The sequence below is a fragment of the Cylas formicarius genome, unplaced genomic scaffold (genome assembly GCF_029955315.1).
Source record: "Cylas formicarius isolate icCylForm1 unplaced genomic scaffold, icCylForm1.1 PGA_scaffold_12__32_contigs__length_19106922, whole genome shotgun sequence".
NCBI lineage: Eukaryota > Metazoa > Arthropoda > Insecta > Coleoptera > Brentidae > Cylas > Cylas formicarius.
In genome coordinates, this window is record NW_026844225.1 from 13713671 (window position 1) to 13733296 (window position 19626).

At 34.4% G+C, this 19626-nt stretch overlaps 1 protein-coding gene across 2 annotated transcripts in view; it reads left to right on the plus strand.

The window, feature by feature from the left end:
- Positions 1–327: 327 nt before the first annotated feature.
- The window catches only part of LOC132708743 (uncharacterized), a 35592-nt gene continuing 16293 nt past the window's right edge, over positions 328–19626 (plus strand). For both annotated transcript variants that reach the window (XM_060681297.1, XM_060681298.1), the window contains exon 1: positions 328–663. In XM_060681297.1, coding sequence (XP_060537280.1) covers positions 328–663 — 336 coding nt within the window. The remainder of the gene's footprint in view (positions 664–19626) is intronic.

Sequence of the window (19626 nt, forward strand, 5' to 3'; positions counted from 1 at the left end):
AATTCCAGTCTTCAGTGTGGGCTAGAGCGATTTGTATGGAAGTTCACCTATTCTATTTATAATAATAATAGCGCGATCTATTAATGGTTAAAACTTCATTTCTTTAGACTTGGAAAAATCACGCAGCTAAAGTGCTCGCAGTCGCTGCGTTGTCTATGGATTTAAAAAAGGAAAATTGGCATTTTGCTTTACAAAAACCATTCAAAAAAATTAACCCTTTTGCCTTATTCGGATGTTAGTATCAACCCCGAATCGAAAGTCAGCTGAGTGCGCGTTCGTTATGCGCGATATCCACCGCGACAGGCCAGTAACATTTTTGCCGTTGTAATGGATAGAGTGCTGAAACGTGTGGGTCTATCAAAAAGAACACAATCAGAAAACGATACTCGGGTGACGGCCACTTCGGGCGATAATGTAAAAAACCGTCGGCGAAGGCGCTCAAAATCACGAAGACGACCCTCCGCAGCGGACAGCAATAAAAAATCACGCGGTATATTTAATATTGATTGGGATTCTGTAAAAGACTGCAAATCTTGTAAATCGAGAGCGATCACGAAACGGTTTTGTAGCAAAAGAGCTGACAACGAACTTTATAGGTCTAATAGTTTCAAATTTGAACGATTTATCCGAAACAGTGACGATTTGTCGCCCGTTAAAAGGAAGGTGAGTATTTTCAACCTGCCCCCCCACCCCCCATTATTGTGTGCTTAGTATTAACAGGTGGGTAAGTGAAGAACGATCAAGATATTCTTGGGGAAATTGCATGTGCCGCAACTTCGGCTGTTTGTCGTTAACATCAACGGAATGTTAAACTTTTCGAAAAAATATCGGGCAATTAATTAATTGTTGCTCAGCTCAATACTTAAAGTCGCTCTTATTTCATCACTATCAAATTTTGATAACCCTCAGGGCAATTAGTTTTATGAATATCGACAATAAATCAATGCCAATAAATTTATAAATGGTGTCCCAATATAATATATAATGCGTCTTCCTTGCTTCCAAAATATATTATTTGCTAGATCTGCCTAAAAATGTATATGTAGGTATAATATGTAAAAATGCATTTGATATAACGGGATATATAGTTGAAATTCAAACTCAAAAGTTTATTTACGTAAATTTGAATATTATTTGTTTCAAATATTATAGTTTCCAAAATTTGTTACATTTTTGACATTAACAAAAAAACATCGTTAGCACTCTAATATTAACAACAATTACAGGTCATCTGCTCACATGTCACATGCTAGAAAACAATAAACAATACAAAGCCAGAAAATCAAATATAAAAAAAACGGATGGCTTGATTTAAATGTACGTCCTTAATAAAGCAATTATGAATCGATACTAGAAAAAGGAAAAAATACATAAGGAGAAAACTGGGCCTGACATTTTTGAATAAAAAAAAAACATTTATCAGGGACTTTTATTCCTTAGGTACGCGTTATAGTTGCATTAATCGTACATTAATAATACAAGCGTATTAAATTTGACCCAGCCTTGGTAGGTGTGTTCTATTATTAAGCGGCGTTTTTAATACGCAATAGATGCTAGTCTATTTACTTTATCAAATTTGCTAGAGAACAATAAATTAGCCCCATGTTCAGGTAAGCTGGGTACCTACTTATTCTAACATTTAGCAAAATTCAACACGGACGTAAAGTCATGATGATTCACGCAAATTCCTCCCCTTAAAACTGAAAACGAAATTAATCGGACATTGGGGCGGGAAATCTCTGGTCGTGGGAATGGGTTATACGATTATCTCCCGAATATTTCCGCTTTGCTTCCAAATTTCCATTTCCACACGCATCGATCCAACGATGATGTCGGAAATTCTCAGCCCATCTTTCTTATCGCATGAGGTAGTACGTAAAATAATAACGCGGGTTATCGTATCGAATTGAATTAATTTTTCTAGTAATTACCACATTATAAAATATTATACAGCCATCTAGTATCAGCCTTATCCCAGTGAAAACAGAAACCGTGACCTGCTTTAATCGGAGATGAGGAATAAAATAAAAGCAAGTTAATCTCATTTTTTTTAATAGGCCATAAATCTGCAAATTCAATTTGTCAACACTTGACCCCGTGGAAGTAAATTTACGACCCGCACTCGTTCCCAATAAAGCCCGAATTCCCTGTAGTGGTTTGACAATAAATAAGAAAACAGGGACAGGGGAAATAATTGATGCTGAGGAACGCTAAACTGGTTGATTGAGATAACACTTCACTGTTCGGCTGGAAATCTTATCCGGCGTCCCCTTCAACCCTTAAATTCTCGACTAGACACTGTTGAAGAGTGATTATGCGTTTAGATGAAAGAGCGTGCCCGTTTTTTGTTCGAATGAGGCTTTCAATAATATTAGGAACGTTATTGGCAATCTTTTCAATAAATTGACGAATGTTTTTTGTTCACAACATTCTGATATCGGAAAACAAGAGGCAAGCAACTCACGAACATTAAAATTTATTGAGGAAGCGACCCTATAGGTCCTCCTCTTTATTTATCCGCGGGGTAACCTGCCCACTTTGTGTATTAATTAAGTTACGGTTCAATTTCACGGCCCCTAAGGTAATGTCTGCACAGGAAAAGTGATTACGCTATCGGTATACCGAGATGCGTCGATTATTACCTGACAAACACCGAAATACTAGTGTTTTAGTTAATAACCTAAAATTAATCATTGTTTTGGTAAATTTTGTCGGTTCCATTTCGTTATTTTTATTCCAAACTTTCCGAACATCTGCTTATTCCCAAATTAAATATATTTAAGCGCAACCCTCGAAACGCAGTCGTAAAAATCATGCGGGTAATTCCACTGCAGAGCAAATCCACCTAAACGAGCCGTTTGGCAAGACAATTCTACGTCAGCTTAAATTGCAGAAGGGAAACAAAAACCGCTGGTGCTGGGTCAATTCTCTCGTCTTTGAGATTAAACTCCCGTGAACTGAGTTGGAGAACGCCATTGCTTCTCAGATAAAGTACGTGTTCGGGAAACTTCGTAGCAATCTATTTTTTTAACTGTAAATCCGCAAATGATTGATAATGGACGAATCCTGTACTCCAGATAGGTAAACACGTAGGCTTTATTCTTCCACCATTAATAAATATGGATATCAAAATTCCCTCCGTGCGGTCATCAAAATCCCATTTGGACATCGCCTTTCGAAGGAATACAATTGCCGAGGGAGATTAAAAAAAGGCCGCGGCTGGGAAAGGAACACTTGGTATACTTAGGCCAGGTCATTGTTTGCAAAAAAGTCTGGGCAGCTGTTGCGAGGGCGAATTAATTGCACATAAACTCTTTAACCCAGAATTTCTGCTGTATTCTGCTACACTGACTGACAAATACAGGGATATAATTTATGAACTAAATACTCCAAATTATTTAATTGTGGATAATTAAAAAAATAATTCACTAAAAAGGAGGCTTTAATAGAAACCTGCCTACTTATAAAAACGAAAATATCGAGAGAAAGAAAGAAACGAAGGAATTTTCAGATTTTTCCTATTGCTTCTGAATAGGAAGCTAGAAGATGAAACCAATACAATTATTAGCCATGCCACCCTCCATATAGTTATTTGTAAAATGGAATTTAAATACCACAAAATAGACAATAAGCAAGTGGTAATAGAATCGCACGGATGGTGCACTTTAAGATTTCATTCTCTTCCGATAATTAAAAAGTATGAATGAAACTTGGTTCGATACACACGATACGGTATTTAAAGGATGGGTTACTCCAGCAAAAAAAGTGAGACAAAAGCACTCTCAAATAAAGGAAGGCGCATCATCGATCAGAAGAGGAATTTATTCTAAATTGCTTGCTCTTGTCTATGAAGAAAAGTAAATACTCCACCTCGGAATATCACGAAAATACAACTGCAGAACTTTTTAAACTGTTTCAAAATTATCTTTTAAATATTTTGAATCTAGTTACAAGAAAGGGCAATTTTTGGAAGTGTTAAATTCATATGCTATTAAAAAACAATATGACTTTCTCTCCATATTGTATATTCAACCCTATTTGTGGCAACAAGTAAATTCAAATGTGACATCAGAAAATGAAAAATTAAAAATGTGATGATAATAAAAATGAAATGATAAATTGTACATACTTAGTGTTATCTTATTTTCTATTAGAACTAATGTGATTTTATTATGCCTTAATTAAAAAAAAAAGATTTAATCTTTATATCTTTAAACACGTTACAAGTCCCTGAAAAACCAAGGCAATATACTTTGAGACAAAGTATACCTAGTTGTTCAAGTGTGGTTGACAGAAAATCCACATCTATTCGAAACTGTCAAAAGTGCATCCCTCAGCCATGATCAACAGCAAAAAAGTGTGCCCTGCATTACTGTAAAACAAAGTTCTTGCAAGTTATTCGCTATATTTAGTTTATTGACGAATTGGTGGAGTCTCCACTTTAATTCAAGTTCATAGCTAAATAAAAACAAATATATTCGCAACAAGGCATAACATTTCCGGTTGCTCTCTTTCATTTGCAGCAACTTTTTGTTTATTTCTTATCATCCAATCTGAATATTCAAGTCGTTTTAAATTCGCTTTCGCTGTCACAATGAAGTACAGTCCTGGATCCATAATGAATGCGATTGTTTCCATGCTGAATTTGAATGATTAAAACGACTTAAAATGTTATTTGGAAGAATTGTTTTGTTATGCAAATGATTCGCTTTTGTGTTTTAAGTTTGAAGCCGATCTTTGCACAATTTTTGCCGAATGAATTTTTTGAAAACCCTTCTCCAAAGGGAATTGGGTTAAACAAAAAATGAAACTTACAACAGATTGATCTTCGGAATATGTCTTAAACTTCATCCCATCCATCTCGGAATATTATCAACCTGATTCTGGTGCACCCCTTACCCGATATAATAAATTAAACGAGCCCTACAGAGCACAAGAAAGTTGTTGGGGTAATTTCTCAATTACGCTGCCTGAATTATGTGGGACGAGTCTCAATAAAAAACACCTGGGCCGTTAAATCTGTCAAATTCGTGCACTTCCGATAGCTTTATGAGCACCTATTCTTACTTTGCGAACATTGTTGAATTTTATGGCCATTTAAAATATGTTGAAAGATGATACTGTCGACAATATTTTAGAAGTGACATCGAATCCGCTGCCATTTTTCAATAGACAGTTTGTTAATGAAATATTTTGATTCTTTGTCGTGAAATACATTTTCCAATTTACGTCCCTATAAATACTAATTTTGTGTGGAGTGTTAGGAGAGACGCAAGTGGTCAAATTTGGCGCTTAAATTCGCAAAAGCTTTATCCCGCATGGCCAGAGTACGCAACATCGATTTCAATCCGCCGAACTTTGCCAAAAGCCCTTAGCTGCGCAAGCTCTTTCATTCCTCTCTTGGATTGGTCGTTGCTGATGTCACTACTTGGTTCTATATATAGCGAGATGAGTCATTCCTACTACAGTATTTCCCCGTTTGGCGCTACGATAATACAGACAGCGTGGCATGAGCCTTTTCTGAGTTGTTAATTCGTAACCGTCACCTCTTATTTCTGTCCCGAGTTTGTTTTTTATTTGGTGTCATGTGACGGGTAAGTAGCGTTCTGACGTATTTCACTCGTCAAGATGCTCGCACGTTAAATTTTTGTTGCTCGTTTTCATTCAAGTTCAAGTTCAATTTGTTTTTGTTTTTATGCCGAAAATGTCATGATGCTTTCTGCAACAGAATGCGTCAATGTCCTCAGTGGCAACACTATCGTTATAGCGTCCGTCACTTTATTAAGTGGTTCGTTTGATAAATTTGTTGGGTAAATAAATAATAGTTATTAATCACATGTGATCCCAATTATTTATTGCAACGATTTTAAACCATTTATGTTATGTAAATCGTATGTATGGTTCTGCGCTGGTCATCATTTGAAAGGATTCAAAGTGCGACAGATTTTATTAACATTACCGACAGGATCGATGTCTAAAATAGTATTAACAACTACTGTTGACGGCAACTAATTTATGCGTATTAATTCTTTGAATGGCAAATTCCCTTTTAAAAAGCTACATTTTATTGAAATTCATGTTTTCCAATTTCCATATTTTTTTTACCTGCGTTATTTTCACCAATTATTTAGCGAAACGAAATAGACAAATAAATCATTTGGGCTCTATTGTCGACCCCCTAATTTTCAACCCGAGGATATTTATGACGTTAATAATGGGTTTTATCTCTTAATTTATAGGCCGAATGGTATTTTTAACGACTTTTTTCTGCTTCGGAGCTTTTGTTTGAGCCCTGCATTAAAAACAAGTAAATTCTTTGTAATGTAATAAGTACGTCAATAGCTAGAATTATTCATTCCAACTAAAGACTGTGCTTGCACTTTTTGTTAACATTGCCATACAGTTAGGACGATTTTTCTCTTTAAATATGTCTATTTAAAACAACACTTTTGGGACAACTTTTAGAACGTATGAAATGTAAAGATTGTCCTTCCGTATAGGTCGGGCAACCTGGCCGTAATATCTCGCTACGAATCAAATACATTGGTTACAAGCTTGGTTACTTGAAAAAAATTCTTTCAAGAGGCTAAGAAATGAGAGCATCCAAACGCTTATTCTAAATATTTTGGCTTGATTAAAAAGATATTTGTTTGTTGAATGCCAAAGACGGATGTTGCTTTGATAATATTTATAGAGACGGGGCAACCTCTTTGTATTCAAATATTATGTACAAAGGCGGTTTTCTCCCGATTAGACCATAAATTTGCAAAAAAGGATCAACGATTATAGTTGTTTAAAAAAGAAAGTTAGGTTTGTCTCGTACATAAGGAATTGCTATTCAGAAGTTTTCCCTTTTTTTGTTTGTCCGATTAAAGATCGCATTTTATTTCTGCTGTCAGTTCTTTCGTCTGCCAAATGGATTTAAAGTGGACATAAAATCCCTTTAGCCCCGTTATCTGTCTCATTCTTTAAATCGTAAGATAACGTCTTGGAGAAGGAAAGTAAGTAAGTTAACATCTCCCCAGGATGCATCATCACGATATATACAAGGTAAGGGGACAGGGATTAAACTTAGCCAAAGCCAGGGAATTGACGAGGGGTAAAAGTGTTCCACCCTTAAGATTGGTTACCATGGGGAGTCACTCAATGTGGGTTGAACACTTTTATTTGACGCATAATCTAATATCACACGGTTTTGATAGCATACCATAAATCTTTATGCGGACCAAACAAAGTTTTGCTTTGCATTTTTTGGAGGAACGCAAATTCGAAAATAATTTCGGGCGAAATCGAATGTCGCCTTGAGGATAGTGAAGGCGCGAAAAATAAGGAGGGTAAAATAAATTGTATTGATGGTATTATAACCGACGGCATAAGGAATGAGATCGCGAGCAATATCAAGAAAAGAAGATTGCCACAGAACGTCACAGTCGTGAATGGCAATCCGCAAAACGACAAAAACGCTTTAAGGGAATGAGCTCTAAATGGGACCCAAAGACGAAAAATCGAATCGAGATGAAAAGAAAAATATAGACACATTCTTTACTACTAGTTTTATTAAAGATAAATGTCCGATTTTCTCGTCTATTCGTCGCCGTTCCGTCTCCTTTTCTTTTTGAATTACGGGGTTTATTAGGTGTTTCGAAAATACGGCACTGATTGCGATCAATTTTCTCATTTTCTTGGGGAGGCTGGAGATTCGACGACAAAATGTTTAGAAAAAGGAAATCCGTAAGTGCAAACGAGATAAACTTTCCCGAGATGAATACACTCGAACATTGTAAAATCAAAAAAATATTGCATTTAATCAAATGAATTCAAATTAGGGGTGATTGGGATTTTTATTCGATCTACCATGACCTCCAACACATCAAAACCTTGCGATTTATACAACATAGGATTCGAGCATTATTTTAATACCGTGTAGTATTAAATTATAAATGGGGGTATTTACTTTAATGCGACATAAATTTATTTTGACATAACTTTACTATTAAAATATGGTCAGTAGCTTTCTTTTTAATCATCGTTTACATATATTATTTATTTATATATATTATCAATTATTAAGTGGAAGAATAGCACTTCATATCTTGACGAAAAGACAAAACTTCGCCCTCAGTCAATTTTTCCTTTGTGTTATTTTTCTTCTCGTATAATGTTTCTTTTCTCAATTCTAAAATTTTTCAAGGTCATTAGGTATTGGGTATTTATAAAAATTTTGGGTTCAAATTTAAATATCTTTAAACTTATTAAAACAAAAGTGCTTTCCTACATTTGAATTTGTTACACCGAGCAAAAAAAATATTCAATTACGAGAATTCGGGTAGAAATTCAACATTAAAATATTAAAAATAGAAATGAAAGACAAACGTTCATATCAGTTGATAATTTTATACTTTGAAGTTATAACATTCTACGTTCAATCATTATGGAATGGTTTTTATTTGTTTATACATCATAAAATATACTTTGCTTACAGTTTGAAATATCTGTACTAAAGGCTTGTTTTTAAATTAAATTCATTTATTTTCTCACAGTTCGACTGAAGACTTTTTCGTCATTTACCCACCAAGGGATGTACAAAGTACTAGTTAATCTTAAATCAACGCATATTTCCCAATTTCAGTTCTGCTCATTAGGCAGCTTAGGTTAGAGCAAAGCTCGCCAGACTGGTTTCGCCAAATTTATAAAAACTAACGGACCAAATCAAATTAACCCTAGTCCCAAACGACTAACGGCCGAAACTTTTTCTTCGACGAAACTTCTGCCACGCAACAAACAATATGGCCATTTTCTCCGCAAAGTGGAAAAAACTTTCCCCTTTGACTAGATTAGACATGACATATTAAAAATTTGATGGGTCGACGTCACGATTCGTTTTGGCCGTGATTTATGTCCCCGCGTCGATGTCAGAATGTCGAAAATTTCGAGGCATTTCTTTTCCAAGAAAACTTCTCATTCAATTTATCCTAGGGTAACAGTGATGCATGGCAGATTTATATTTTTGATTTATATTTGAAGCGAAGGCCCACCCTTTCACTACGTCAGCTCTTTTTTGAGTTTTTTATTTGGCAAGATTAAAAATTGCGGGGGCGGCGAGTGCAACAAATCCTTAAATACAATTTGCATTAGTTTGCGTGTTGCTGTTGAAACATCGCGTGTTTTTACAACAATGGTGGCTATTTGCGAAACTATTTTCAAACGATATGGCGGTATTGGTGAAAATAAACGTGACACAGAGAAATTTTTAATCGATTTTTCTCGGAAAATGGTCAGGCCCACCGGTACCACTTAACTAAACAAACCGAACACTGTTCAGATTGTAATCATGCTTTAGTTAATTAAAAAAAAACGGCTAGACACGAAAAATTCAATTTTTAGTTAGTCAGTGGTATAGGTACGGGAAGTGCTTTAGGATAAAATTTTAATTTTTATTAATCCACCAGTTTGCCCCTCAGAATAAAAGTTTTTTCACGTCGAGCTTAGGCTCAAATTTACCATTCCGTCATAAAGGTTGTTCTTATTAGATCTTCAATCATTTTGTTTTTAATTTCACTTACGGACTATAAAAACACGGGGAAGACTTTTGGTGCAGTTTTTGTTTATTTAAATCATTTAAACCGGGTCTTTATTGTCCCAGGAAACCAGACCCACGTTAATCCCAAAATTAAGAAAAATATTTCTAACCACCAATAAGTTTGATTTTGAAACCGACACAACAATCTGAAAATATCCATTATAAATACCAATCTCGCTACTAGAAGGTTGGGAACATCTCTCACAGAACTTAATTGACAAAATGGTCTCTGTACAAATGTGCAGAATTTGAAGGATTAACATTTTACGTAAACAGAAAACAATGTCAAACGATACTGCAACAATTTTTAAATGAGCGTATAGCACTTTGAACTGCTGCCTTGAATGCATTTAAATATTTAATGTCATATTATTTTTACATACAATTAATGCCTGCCTTCCAAGCGGTCAGGAGCAGTTTCTGGGCGTTAACATAGTCAGATATGAATCCAATAGGAATGGATCAGTTTTTTCTTGTAACAGTTTTTGTTGTTTTTATATGAGAGACGCACGTACAAAAATAATTCTCTCGAATAGGAAACGACCACTTTTTTCCAACATTTTTTTTGGATTACCGCCAAACCAATAGGTATATTTTTACATCGTACTTAATGTGCCGCACCTTTTCGCACAATTTTAGTAGATGCCAATTTTTGATAGGTTGATTATGTTTAAATAACACGCTATATGCCATTTAGATTACTTCAAATCATGTCTAGAAACGTGCCATTTTCTTTTTATATACAGTTGGTCTAAAAAGTCTCCGTACACATATTATTTTTTCAGTTTTCTTTTAGTTTCTGCTTTCACTTCTCATTAAGAGTAATAAGAATAAAATAAAAATCATTTCAGACCCTTTATTTAAATAATAATAATAATAATGTTTATTTCCATTGGCTTTTAACAGAAGGATCGGATAATGTCAACAAGTAAAAAAAATATATGAGAACACTAAAATACAAAATAACTTTAAAAACAGATACGTACAAATACACAAAGTATATTACACTGAGAGATCGGTATTACTACAAAGATTCTTCGATAGAACTTATTATATAGTTTTATTGGTAAAATCATAGTGCTGTTGGCCACTTTTGCTAAATCTCCATCAATTCTGGTCATGCAATAATTAGATAGATTACTCTTTATGTAAATTATACTACTTGATAATATTTAAAGCAAGAAACTGTCAATTAAGTCTCCATTTAGAACTGCAGGTAGACCCGTAGGTAATTATCAATATTTTATCAAGTCAGCTTGTATCAAATTTCGCTTAAACAAATGAGTTATACTTGTTTATTTTTGACGCCACTTTTGAGTCAGTGGTTTTGAAGTACAAGCAAAATGAGCGCTACAAATTGCCAAATTCCAATTGCACTTCGAAAAATCATAGTAGATTTATGGAAAGAGAAAAAACCCTTTTATCACATTTAACTGTACAGTATGATAAATCAATACAAATCCACATGATCTTATAAAGTGCGGCCTAGCTCTGGTCGTCCCAGGAAGTTAACTACACAAGAAGAGTCTTCTGTTGTGAAAAAAAAATAGAATTAATTTTAAAACAAGCGCTCCAAAACTTGCAGAGGAAATCAGGGAAAGAGTTTTTTAAGCCCTCAAACGATTAGAAATTGCTTGCATTCAGCAGGTTATAACGGTCGCGTTGCCAGAAAGGACCCATTAATTTGGGAAAAAATCGAAAAAAACGAAGAACACATTAACAAAACCATGGAGTTTTGGGAAAACGTTATCTTTAGTGACGAAACAAAAATTAAGCTTTTTGGGTCAGATGGTAGGGATAAAATTTGGAAGAAAGAAATACCGCTCTGAAAATCGAAAATGTCTGTCCTACGGTGAAGCATGGTGGAGGTAATGTTTCATTGTGGGGGTGCATGTCAGCTAATGGGACAGGCAATTTAGCTTTTATTGACGGAATCATGGACCACCTATTTGAACATCCTAAAGAATAATTGAAACCAAAGTGTTGAAAAACTTAACCTCGAGGAGCGTTATTTATTCCAACAGGATAACGATCCCAAACACACTGCTACGCTTGAATGTCACTGGATGAGCCATAATATCCGCCAACAACTTCATACACCACCACAATCCCCATATGTTAACCCCATACAGCACCTGTGGCAAGAATTAAAGCGAAGAGTGAAAAAACATCAAATTACCAATAAAGAAGACCTCAAAAATAGGATAAGAGAAGAATAGGAAAACATATTGCCAGAAGTTACAAGAAAGCTTGTTTTAAGTCTTCCAAAAAGATTTGCTATTATTGCAATTGTACAAAATATTAGACTTTTCAATTTATCATAGGAAATAATACAAATATAGTTTCTTGCTTGTAAAAGCGCGTTATTTTTTATCGTTAATAAAGCGTTTCAAATTATTTTTATTACTCTTAATGAGATTGCCGATATTTACTTGACATATATTTCTCATTAAATGTAAGTGAAAGAAGAAACTAAAAGAAAACTGAAAAAATACTATGTGTATGGAGGCTTTTTTGACCGACTTATTCCAAAAAATGAGAAATAATACGCCGTCGACATTTAGTTAATAAATAAAATATTGCCTTTATATGATGAGAGTAAACATTCACCAACAATTACAGTTGTTTTGACAAATTCTTCGTTGAAAACAATTTACCAACGATTTATTCACCGTAAAAATTATAGTTTTGTCGATACCGGGTAAAAGGTCTGCGTAACTATGTAATGAAAACTAGAGACTGAGGCGAATTTCCTGGTGATTGCATTCAGAAACGTCATTCCTTAAAACACTTCTGAACGAGACAATACGCAGCGTAGCCAGATCGGAAACAACAAGAGGCAGATGTAAAAAGCTCAGGTGGCTCCTTCGTTCTTCATAAAACCCTAATTCAAAATAATTGCAGGTGGGAAGAAGCCGTTCGTATTAGTCGACGAAGTCTGGCGGTTCGTGTCTGTTTAATAATTTTAAAACAACTTAATTTAAGTAACGTTGTTGGTGATGGTACTTTTTCATAATGAAATATTGGTTCTAATTTTTATACATTAATGTTCGTTGTACTTCATGTAAATTGAAGTGATTTTAATTCCTCGTGGTGTTGTGCTAACTTTAATGGTGTATTCTGGGACAATATTTTTGAAAACAAATAAATAGGGTACACTACTGACTATAATTCTCAACTACTTCGCGCTACTTATTACTACAAATAAATCAACAATAACCGCAAAAATATATTTGAAATATAAATAAAAAGCACAATTGTAAAAAACTTAGTAGCACCTTATAATGTTCAAATGTGTTATTCCTTATTATTTTCAGTCGTTGTGACTTCGTCTAGGTTTGACAGTTTTTTTTTTATAACTACAAGTTTTAAAAAAATGATACGCCTCCAGGACAAGTACAGTCGCTATAAAATAACTTAAAAAAACATTTTGGCATCGAGTTTAACCTGAAACATAAAAGATATTAGTCAGCCCCTCTAAACTGGATAAAAGTGAAATTTTAAACCGCTTTTCGAAGTTCACAGTTGGCTGAGTTTTAAAGAACCACTCAGGAGTATTGGAAAATATTATTTGATGTCGATAACTTTGGAAAGCTCGCAAACCCCTGAAAATAGTTTGGGAGCTCAAAACTACCTTAATTCCTTAATTAATTTCCTTCCCTCATTTAAAAGTATGTATATAAATAACTTTATCATCCGCATTTCTTGTTCTGCTCTTTGGCTTATATTGGTCAGTGTGTAATTTGATAAACCCTTTGTGAATTTTGAAATGATTTTAAATAAAGTCAGGGATTGCATTTTCAAAACCCACCGGCCCCTATGTCATTATAACTTAAGACCTCATTGGGATAAAAATCCCATGCAAGCCGCGCTCCGGCGGAACGTCAAATTCACTGCCTTCAATTTGATCTGTCACCGATAGCGCACACTCTTTTATTACAGTTGATTATTTCGCATGCAGCAGTCGATCCCTACCTCGAGTGGGGTGGGGGGTTGACGTTCCGTCATTTGTTTTTCACTCCCTCCGGGGTAAACAGAAGCAATTTCATGTTAGGCATTTTTCATTCCTTCGCCGTTCCCAGTATTTTGTAGTTTTTTTTCATCTTAGATAAATTCTGCCCGACTGATCAACCGCATTGTGGATATTGCTTTGCTCGGTCGCATTCCCCTCAAGTTCCGCAAATATTTTTGTTTGAGAAGGTAGGCGAATAACGAATCTTTATTAAGATTCTTTCTATCCTCAAACTAATAGAGCAATTTTCTTGGGTCGACATTACTGTGAAATCGTTGCCTTGAAGTGCCTAAAATTGTTTCGATTCGGAAATCACTCCACGAAAGCTTCCGAGAATCCACGTCAGACCCCATCTCTTTTAATGAACATGTCAAAAACAGAATGACTAGTGGTCTTCATTTCCTTAACCTAGCAAAAACAGGTCGTAACCTTTGAATGCGTTATAGTGCCACATTGATTTAAAGCAAACGAATCAAAGCCTTTGTCATCGTGCGGTAAAATATTTAAACGCGGATTTTCTGCAAAACCATGCTGCTCTTTTATTTATGAAGGTGGGGAAAGTTTTTGTAATGCAGATTCACCTAAGTATGGCCGCGGAGTAATGAATTCAAAACGAACGCAAGCTTGGAAATACTTGGAAACTTGCTTGAAGTCTCTGGCGAGCGTTGTCGGTTATTCTTTGTTTTGACGGGGTACTAAGTCTGTTAAGATTGAGTAACCAGTTGTACAGCGGTTAAAACGAATTTCAAATAGATTTTGATGTTAATAAAGCATTGAAAAATATAAAAATATGAACTGTACTTTTATTTATGCAATTCACACAAAAAGTTTGTGCCAAGACGTTTCCTTTTTCTGCGATGGAAAACAAAGTTTTTTTTGAGAATTTCCAAAACTTTTGATTTTTAACTTGTCATATATCGCGAAATAAGGATACCGCTTACACATTACACATTCCTTTTGTATTCTTGACGCTAAAAAAATGCTTCTGTGAGAATGACGTCATTTCTATGACCAATTCGACATTCTTGCGAGTAAGATTATGTTCATCGCAAGATTTATTTAGTAAAAGTTAAACAAAACCGGAGCCCAACACGAACCAAATAATAAATCGCCAACTCTAAATTCAATTTGTTGTTTCAAAAATATTTCGCAAGCCACTGAGCGTGGTTTAAAATGCAACCCTCGTCGCCGTTATACGCAAAAACCTTAATGGCGAGTAGCGTTTGTCGCAAATTATGTGTTCATTTGTTATTTTGAGACTCGAATCTGGTTTTGTTCGCGAGGGTTTTTGTTTTTGCCATAAACTGAAATATAGACCTGCACATTTTCATTTGGCGGAATACGTTAAATGCTTTAAAGACTCGGAATGAAAACAGAATGGTATTAAATAAGCCGTATTTTGGACTAGTTCTTCAAGTTTCCTTTTAGGACTTAATACAATTATTTATTAATAAGTACATTCATGAACTCGAAATATTAAAATCACTTGGATAAAATAAATATGACCCCTTACTGATTTGCAAGGTGTTTTATTTAATAATTTCAATTATTTTGATGTCATTTGGTAGGCACGTATTAATTAAAGACGTATTCAACATTTAAAAACGAACGATTGAAATAATAGAGCGATTTTATATGATAACACGAATTTTTAGAATTCTCAAATATTTCCAAATATTAATGAGTCACCCTGTATATATTTTTAAAATAACATAACGTCAAGCAAAGAGAGATAAAATCACATCCACTTCTATTCTTCTATTCTATTCTATTTCACATTTTTGATTATTATGTGAAATGTGTCAGTATGAAATTTCACTCCTATTTTAACCAACATTGCAGATCTTTTATGAATTTCTTCTGTTGTTTGGTCTTTAATTTTTTTCTCGCGTGTTTTTGTGTTTTGCAAGATCTTGTTATATCGAGAAAAGTAATCCACTTCAAAGCACGTAAATTAATAAAAAAATTATATGATAATATTTACCGCAAAAAGCGAGAGGTCAAAACGGCCACGTTGTCTAAACTCACGCGAATAGAGTGTAAAGTATTATTTTATAAACGAATCACGTATGTGTAACCGATGTTTCGCAGGCGGTACATACAGGATCGGGAGATCACATTACACTAGTAATTTGAGGTCCCTTTCGGACTTGCTGGTATGTAACGCACCCCCATAGAGGGTGGATAATGCGTAAAATGCACTCGGGCCTCCCCCGAAATATATAATGTCCTTGTATTGCTGTTACAGGGAATGTTCAAAGTGAGCAGTTTCCGTATTTGATTTTATTAAAATGTCGACGTCGTTCCAGGGAATGTTCTCAAATACGACGGCCACTACAAACATCTGCTTATAACTGTTACAAAATTTCACAAAAATTAACATATATAAACTAGGCTTACACAAGTAAATCATAGGGCGGGTGTTCAACAAAACACCATGCAACTATATACGGGGTCTTTCAAAAATAAGATTTGTTTTTTTTTTTGTTAAATGTCACACCTCTGTATTTTATTGTTTTTATTGTTTATTATTCTGATTTTTTTAAGAATAACATACTAGAGAAGGACAAGAATGAACTAAAACTTAAAATATGCATAAGGTGGATGTTAAATTTTGTTTTTATAAATAACTGTTTGTTGCAATTAACGAAAATATGGTAGAGAGAGAGCATAAAAATATTAAAAAGAGGAAATAATAGGACAAACGTATGAAGTAAAATAGAGATTTTTCCTTAAAAACATTTCGAACGGTAAAAACTAACAATTTATTTGGGTTTCTGTTTTGTTACCTTCTGATTCAAATTTATAGAAAAATGGCACAGAGTGTAAAATACTTCCCTCAAACAAATATTTTGTCAACCAAGGTTTCTTCGCCATATAAACACTTTCAATTGGAAATGCGGTTGTGATTTTCTCTTGACGTTTCGACTGTACCAGTAATAGACATATTGGAAGATCAACAATACGAATTACGATACAGTTGTTAACGGTTGGCCGAGCATCCCACCATCAGTGTGGACAAAAATACGTTCAGAAAATATTTCAGCAAACGCGCGCGTTACGTAAAACAAGACCTCGGGGGAGGGAATTTTAAACAGGTACAATACAAAAGAATGACATGATGGCGAAGACACATCAAGGATAAATGGGTGCACATGGTGCTACCCTCTTGGCGACACTTATTTTCGAGATGAATGTGTATGATAAACGCGGGCATGGAAGAGAATGATGCTCGACGACCAGTGGCGCCCTGGTATATTCTCGGAAAGGCTCCCTGTTATAACATTACATAAAAAATATTTTTCGGGCACTATAAGAATTTCTATCTCGCATTTGTGGTAATAACAAACGTGAATTGGAAGAGTGAGTTACCAAATACGAAATAGAGTCAAACTCTTAAAAATCTTAATTTTTAATGCTTCTAGCCCAACATGTTTGCAACCATTTCACTCTTAAACAAAATATGTAAAAATTTGCCCGGTCGTTTTTGTTTTTTCAAAAATGCAAGCAGGTTAAAGTACTCCAAATCTTTTACTGCCACTGTCGACTCCCTTAAACGCTACCCACGCGGATGTTAGACGTTTGGGGGTTTAGAGCTTTTCCCATGTAAATTTACGGCACTCGAATGAACCACGATGATTCCGCATACTAAAACTGAGTGAAAATTGTAAGTTGCACTTCTCCGCTTATATTTTCTATAGCTTTTTAAGATTATTTGAAAGAAACAATATGTATTTAAACAATATATCTGTCAAGATCTATATGAGCAGACCTTTGAACTACCCTATATATTTTATGTGGTGTAAGATTGTGCTTATCTTTTTAGGGGTGTATTTTTCGTAGATCGGACCGGGAGATTAAAGTAACTTATGCTCGACCATTTTAGCGAAAAAGAAAAACGGCAATAGCGAATGCGCTAGGATGTTTACGAATATACAAATTATTTTAGAATTCCTTTCAAACGATAAATGGAAAATGCAGTGAACCAGAAAGCAGTGTGCTATAAAAAAAACCAAACCAAAACTGAAATGCATCCTACAAATGGAAAATGCATGAAATAATAATATGGTTTTATGATCGTGAGGTAAAGGGTTGTGAAATATAATGCGAAAGTGAGTGATAAATGGAGTCCGGATATAAAGCACCGTTTGTTCCTTTTTGTCTTCCTGCTTTAATTTCAATACAGAATTAAGACACAATAGAAAATAACTTTCATAAGCAAGCTCGAATAAAAATCGCCGACTTCCATTCATAATCTGTAACTGAACAACAAAACAACGCATAAATAAAACCGAGAGAAAGAAACCCACGTTCTAATTAAAAGAGCATCCACCATCATCAAGATTCGTTTTACAATTATTTTTAATGTAATTGACATTTGCAAGAGGCATTGGATCTTGCTCATAGTGCTCATAAACTCACTTGAAGGCAAAATCAATAATAATAATAAAAACAGTTACTATTTGCGATTTAATGACAAAGTAATAATTTTTGGACTCGCGTTGTGTATTAAACGTGAACCATAAGACATCTTAAGCCTGGGAAGGTTTGAATTCCGCCCTTGAGCTTGGGTGATAGCGTCCTTTGTGCTCGAAATGATCTATGGAATTCATTTAAACCTACCGCTGATCCCCTAACTGAGGAATCGTTTACTGTTTAGGCTTTATACGGTATTCATAAGACCCATTATCTGAAGCCGATGTCCGTATTGTGTTTCATTTAGACTATGGGCTTTACGTCCTCGAAATCAGGATAATTATATCTTTCTTTTGTCAGCTTTCATCGCCTTGTGCTACGTCTAGACGAAAGTGGGATCAAGTATTGCTTAATTATAATGACACGTACAATAACCACCACAGAGTGCCTCTTTCTCTTTAAGGAACGTACATGGGATTTCTTCCTATACATTTTTATTGATGGGCTTGATGGATGACATAAGTGGTTCAAATTTTGGCCAACGTCATTGATTTAATCAAACTTGCTTTCTAAGGTATAGTGTATTACAGAGTATATCGTCTTAGCTTTGGACGGACTCTTTCCCAAAAAATAAGAAGAAGTCGACCACGTGTTGGCTGATATCAGTAGCAGTGTTGAATTACCCATTTTACCATGCGTTTTGAAATACTGAAATAGTTTTTCCGTTAAATATATAAATAAATACATTCGTCTGTATCATTGTAATAATAGTGTAATAAATTTAATTACAAATGCTATTAAAAATATACCTGTTGAAAGTTGAAACAATGCGTTAAATTGTAAATTGTTATTGTAATTGTAAACTGTAATCTTACTGACAACTCTGAGAATGAAACAACATTAGATTTTGAATGAAAACGTACTTATTTATGTTATTATTGATAATTTGTATATATTTAGTGGCATTCTATTAGTACTAATGTGATTTTATTCTACCCAAATAAACATATAAAATTAAATCCTTATATTTTAAACACCTGAAATCTACATCGAGGGATGTTATTATAAAAACAGTTATTCTTTTTTATATCTATTAAACTTTTTGAAACAAGAGAAATGTTTATATAGTTTCAAAAAATAATGTTTCAACAAAATAAATTAGAACTGAAAGTTCACATTTTCACGAAATGATATATATTCACATGACAATTGTTTTAACAACAAAATGTCTTTATCAAATATAATATTTACAAACTACCTGCTACTATATATACGGGAAAATGACAATGAAACCTTAATTAATGTTGTGAGAATTTAAGTTTAATAATAGAGAGGTATTTAAATCTAAGTGATCGACATTTGAATATCTCATTTTGTTAATTTCCATGGTTTCCAATAAATTTAATTTTCTGTATGTAAAATATCAAAATTGTCGTCAAAAATGTGTTTTTCAACTCCCGTCCGTAAAATAACTAATTACGCGTCGCTTTACCACGTCAGTTTCGTTTCCTACGAATCGAAGCCACTTCGGGCATTTCCGAGATTTTACCGCACGAATTTGGGAGCAATCGGATGTTTTCGGAGATATTTCCCGCGCTTTGAATTTTGAAGTTTGCCA